This window comes from Coptis chinensis, chromosome 4 (genome assembly GCF_015680905.1).
Source record: "Coptis chinensis isolate HL-2020 chromosome 4, ASM1568090v1, whole genome shotgun sequence".
Classification (NCBI taxonomy): domain Eukaryota; kingdom Viridiplantae; phylum Streptophyta; class Magnoliopsida; order Ranunculales; family Ranunculaceae; genus Coptis; species Coptis chinensis.
Genome location: NC_141459.1, coordinates 104,093,296 through 104,099,295, shown reverse-complemented (window position 1 = coordinate 104,099,295; position 6,000 = coordinate 104,093,296). Strand labels below are relative to the sequence as shown.

At 36.6% G+C, this 6,000-nt stretch overlaps 1 protein-coding gene across 2 annotated transcripts; it reads right to left on the bottom strand.

The window, feature by feature from the left end:
• Positions 1 to 307: 307 nt before the first annotated feature.
• On the bottom strand, positions 308 to 2,379 carry LOC147506509 (UPF0481 protein At3g47200-like). 2 transcript variants are annotated; one of them, XM_086558635.1, is made up of 2 exons: positions 2,036 to 2,379; positions 308 to 1,804 (listed from the first exon to the last, which is right to left on the bottom strand). In XM_086558635.1, the coding sequence occupies exon 2, from the start codon at positions 1,720 to 1,722 to the stop codon at positions 433 to 435; it is 1,290 nt and encodes a 429-aa protein (XP_086414761.1). In that variant the 5' UTR covers positions 1,723 to 1,804; positions 2,036 to 2,379; the 3' UTR covers positions 308 to 432. The 2 variants fall into 2 exon arrangements, with proteins under 2 accessions (XP_086414761.1, XP_086414762.1); XM_086558636.1 differs by having other exon boundaries at positions 2,014 to 2,318.
• Positions 2,380 to 6,000: the final 3,621 nt, after the last annotated feature.

The window sequence follows — 6,000 nt, the reverse complement described above, 5'->3', positions numbered from 1 at the left end:
TGATTAAAACAAAACGCTCGTTCTGAGAGTGACTTTTCCTTCTGGTTAGTCCTTGAGAGTTACTCTGTGATACAACATCAAATTGCCACCTGGATAGTCTCCTATGCATTGGATGTCCAAAGCAGAGCTATATTGGGATTACAAGTATGAATGCAGAGTCTGTTTTAATTTGCAAGATATTTGTGCTTTAGAGCAGGTTGAACTTGAAACTTGAGCGCATAAGTAAAAAAAAAACATCTGTAGTGAACCTCTATCGAAACAGGAACCAGGTCCTTAACCTTAAGCCTCATTGTCTGTGCTTAAGAAAGGAAACAACCCTTACCGTCATTGATTTATGTCAAAAATGAAAGCAGAACATTCCCAGACATTTAATAAACAACTTATCAGATATGATATGAAAGATTACAGAGCAGGCACATACTCACTGCACAATTAATAAGTTTTGACATATGTAACGATGGAAAAAACAGTCTGCAAGAAGGTAAAGATTATAATAAGAAGTGCAGCAATAACCGAAAGCCAAGCCCACGGGTTGTGGAAATAGTCACGTCTCAGATCTGCGCGCCACCTGTGCCACTTCATTTTGCAGTAGTTATTTACTTGCTCACACAGCTCAGAAAAGTAGAACTCATAATCAAGATTAACCTCGATGCAGAGTTTGTTAAGGATACCCATTACATCTTCATCACTGCCCAACCAGTGATCAATAATGCCATGGTTTTGTAGAATTTCAACATCGTTTTTGTTGCTAATGAGGCTATCCATAAGAAAAGCATAAGACGTAAATTCGTTGGTACATCCTATATGACATTGTTCAAAGGCGATAAGGTTTCGCAATAAAGGTTCTGTCACATCTTGAATCTTCAAAGGTGGAATTTCCAGCACTCCATTCTTAAACTTTAAGCTTAGGAGGTTCAAATCGTCACTCTTCTTGAACTTGATCCCGAATTGTTGTAGCTTCATCGCGCAAGGTATAAGCTTAATATTCCGAATGTCCTGTGACATGTTCCTTTCTACATGAGGGGGAAGAAGCGCATTTCTTACTAAATCAAGCAGATGATTATTGCTTAGGGACCTAGGTCTCATCTGTAGCCGTATTGGCATCATCCCAGAAAAAAAACAAAGTGCACTCTCAGTGAGGTACTTGGAAGGATTTGGATGAAGATCCACTTGGTTAGAGGTAATCAAATATTCAAGAATAAAGAAAGGGATTTGGTTTTCAAGCAACATTAGATCGCGATTCAAGGAAGAGAGCATCCAAGATGTATTGAAAATAGGGTCGTCATCTTGTCTCCGATCATTGAACCTATACCTCAGAAAGAGCTCAATAATGAAACAGCCATCGAGTAGCATCATTTTAACAAATTCATTGCTGCTTAAACTGCTAAAAGTTTCTGCATAACATCTACGCGCATCTACTTCAAAGCCCCTAAAGACTTGTACATAATTCTCTACTAACATCAGTGGGTTTGGACCAAGAAAAGACTTCAAGTAAAGCCATTTATGCTCCTCCATAGATTTCAGATTTCCATGGTGGAGCGGACCAATTGACACTAAATGAGGAGAATACGTCCTTTCTTTCAATGCACGAAGATTATCATGGACTCTATAGATACAACATTTGGCGGCTAATCCAGAGACCGTGGCAATGTCTCTTAAGATAGAAGAAACCAATTCATCTTCGATAATATTAATTGAAGTATGCTCTGTCATTTCTCCCATTACAATTCTTAATGTACAAACTCTCCCTTTAAACTATATTGGCTATTCAGGTGACGGAATTCACTCAATAGATCGAACCAACCTGCAAAGACATACGTACGTCAACATAACGTTCCATATTCAACAGTCAATGTCTGCAAATTTTCATAAAACCTTTTCTTATGCTATCTCAAATCGCCCAAACTTGTAGAGGGGGCAGATTATTTTGTATATCAAGAGATATTTTATCAGGCAAGTTATTAAACTATTCTATGAAAAAGTTGCATATAAAGAAATTAGAACTTAACTTACAGACTCAAATAATGAAGCTAACCTTGAACACAACTGAAGCTGGAAAACCGCACCTCTCTCTCTCCAGGACTTCAAGGTGCGGATATCTTAAATCTTAAGTCTATACCATCTATTTAGACTCATAGTAGAGCTGCCCCTACTGACTTAATTTATCACCCCTGTATACTGACCTTCACTTGAAATATTGGTATTACGATTAACTGTTAAGGTTTTTACTCTTTGGTTACTGACGTGTTTCTACGAGTTTTTGTGGTGAAAAAAGAAGAAATCGAGTTTTGATCCATGCCACTGAATCTAGTGGAGTACTTGGCCCATAATTCACGACACGAAGGTCGTGGACAACCACATAACTTTTGGAGTTTTGAAAAGTCGTCCCCCTCGATATTTACATTCCACTTTTATGGGATTGGCACCTCTTTGACAAAAGGGTACACAAATAATGGTTATTCTATATGTCCTTTTACACCATGTCCGATAGTTCAACGGTAGTGAGTTGCTATAAGAACTCACGTTTCACAGCATCGGGTTGCCGCGAAATCACATATTACACGGTAGCGAGTTGCCGCGAATGTTGTTGTTGTTGTTGGTTTTTTTTTTTCACTTCAAATTTTGAACACATACCTCATTTTCTTCTTTAGAACTTCTTCATACGCTCCAAGAACAATACCAAATCCATAAAAAAAAATATAATCGAGACATAGTTTTGTTATCTCGTAGCAAATTTTTTCATACATTCTAAAATCGAAAAACTTGTGATCAAATTAATGAAAAAGAGTTTTGGTAATTAATACAAACAAAAACTCTATTTTGATGAACACAACTATCGCACGACAACTGACTTTTTTTTACGGTGGCTAAAAAAAAAAGTTTAAAACAAAAAACACTCACGGAAACTCCTTGAGTCCTTGTTGTGGGCATTACCTTTTCGCAGCAATTTCTTGCCGTGAGTGATTTTTTATATGATTAATGGAAAAGTGCCAATATCTTGAAATTGGTCAAAAGAGTGTCAATCCCATAAAGTGGGGTGTATTAGAATATGTCAGTATTAGAATATGTCCAATATGGAAAGTCCCATGTTTCTATATGTGTGGACATCCATATCTAGTAGTTTCTATTCTCATGTTTTAGGTTAGTATAAGTATGTAACTCTGGGTAGAGAACAATCTCTCCCAGTCTCTCAGAACCTAAGAACTCTTTAACCCTAATCAATCTCTAGTCTTCTTTGGTTTTTTTCTTGGTGTCTCTAATATATCAATGTCACAACTCTCCTAGCATCACCACTAACATAGAATTCAACATGGTATCGGAGCGAGGTTGAATGGTATGCTAGGAGAGGAATCCCTCACCAAGAAAATCTAAGTTTGTTTTAATTTTCAGCATAGTATTCAAGTCAAGTTTCAAGAAGAAGAAAGATTTCTCACAAGAAGAAGTTCTTATATCTCAATTCAAGTTTCAATTTTTTCTCTGGCGGGTTTACTGTTCACAGTTACTATTTACCTGTTTGTTCACATTACTATTCACCAACACTGTTCACGATACTGTTCATTGTCATGTTAAAGTAAGTTTTCAAGATTCCGCTAGTGTTTAAAGTTTGTTTGAAGAATGATAAGAGAGAGATCCGAAGTTTCTTAGTATTGGTTTCTTAATATTGTTTCGCTTCCGCAATCTACGTCTTTCGCAATCTCTCTGTCTTAGTATTGATAAAGAGCACAACCTCTCTGTATCCCGGAGTCTTTGAAGTTAGTATTTGCGCTCCAATATGCCTTGACGAAGGCGCGCACGTGCTCTAGCTTCCACTCATCAGGTTTCGAGATTTTTGAAGTATCAAGCCTTTGGAAGGTAGTTTACACTCTCGTCCAGGATTGGAGGGGTGGTATTGTTTGTATGTCGTTATGGATGTTTGGGTTTTAGCTTCCGCGCAGTTGGTATTGATGATGTATTCTATCTTAGTTTCTAGAACATGATCAAGTTGTTTGTTTGAAGTATTATAGGGGCACATGACCTCTATCTCACAAAGAATTATTCTTTCCATCTTCCACTGTTCTAAAAGTTCGCAGTCATAAAAATGCGCGACCCACCCTCCACCCTCTATAGTGAGTATTGTTTGATGCATGTTTAATTAGAATTTTTGAAGTATGAAGTATTATTTTTGAAGTATGAAGTATAGTTGGAGTATGAAGTATTGTTTTTTTTTGAAGTGGGCATTGGTTGGCTGTATAAGTTGGTATTTAGTTTTCTCAGTTTCAAGTTCAAGTCGGAATAGACAAGTCTTTGTATTTTTTTAATAGCCTTGTATATTCCAACTTGAGAGGGGGGAGTATGGAGATATGAAGACATTCAGTAGTATATAAGGGAAGGAGAATATGGAGACGTATGAGAAAGAGTACTCATGTCTCCATATTCCAGCAAGCCTTGACGAACTCTTCATGACAAGGCATATCCACTATTCAGCCTTCAAGATATAACATCTCCACTATTCGGTCTTTCAAGATGACACCTCCACTATTAGGTCTTGAGATTCGGATCGATCAAGCCATTTCAAGTATGTTTCAATCTGATCAAGCCTATGTTTTCGGTAGCGATCAAGCCTCAACCGCAGACGTATGTTTGAGAGTACCCATAATAGTATTTTGTTGACATTAACGGTGATATTGATAGTAGCGACCAAAAAAGCACATCAAATCGGTGTTATTGTTTTCAATTTATATTATGACAAACCATAACATTGAATAGAGTAGTAGTAGTAGCCAAGGTGGCCACTAAATCGGTGTTATGATTTGGGTTTGTGACTATGGTACACCTTCAAGATTCAGGTTAGGCCATTGCCTACACCGATTTCACCTCCAGAACGACTCAACAGTTGTTCGAGGTCTTAAACTAAAGACAGTTCTATGAGAAAGGGGGAGCAGTATTTTTATCTTTTGTTTTTGTAATCCAAGTTGTAATTTGCATAGTTTGTGTAATTACAGCTTGAGGGGGAGTATTAGAATATGTCAGTATTAGAATATGTCCAATATGGAAAGTCCCATGTTTCTATATGTGTGGACATCCATATCTAGTAGTTTCTATTCTCATGTTTTAGGTTAGTATAAGTATGTAACTCTGGGTAGAGAACAATCTCTCCCAGTCTCTCAGAACCTAAGAACTCTTTAACCCTAATCAATCTCTAGTCTTCTTTGGTTTTTTCTTGGTGTCTCTAATATATCAATATCACAACTCTCCTAGCATCACCACTAACACAGAATTCAACAGGGTGTAAATACTTTGACTACCTTCATAGGAAAATTTTAGTCATTATTTGGTGCCAGGAAGATATTGTAATCTTAATTTGTTGCGGGCGCTTGACCTCCAAATAATCTTTTGCATTATTTATTTTAGAAGTTTAATAAAATATATTTTTTCCAAAGATTTTAGAGTTTAGTCCGACTTTAGAATAATGCGAATTCGGCTAGCTTGTGTGCCCGTTCTCCAACGGGGTTCCCTTATTTATATTAGCACTCGGGCGGAGGGCCCTAAACTTTTAGTGGCCTGAAATTTTTGGTAAATATTACCCAATCATATTGCAACACAAGTAAAGAACCTCTTAATCTCCTTGTGTGTGTTTCTCACTTGTTAGAAATAAGATCCTTTATATCAAAAGCAATAGACACGCAACACATGCTTGAAAGAAAATGAAATGGAACTTCATAAATCTGATTTCCTTTCCTAAATCTTAGTTACGAACTTCAGCCTTCATTACTTAATCCCTAACATTGCCTATTTTCAAGAGCACAATTATTATTGTTTTTTTTAAGAGAAATTTTTATTAATAATGATAACGAATTTTACAAATAATTAAGACAAGCGTGCAACAAGTTATACCGCAAGTCCTTTCTGAATGACAAATCATATCCTCTTAAATACAAACTTGTTAGAACCAACTATACATCATTACGTTACTGTCATAATTTTCTACAACCTCTTAAGGAGCTTAACAGACTATTATGC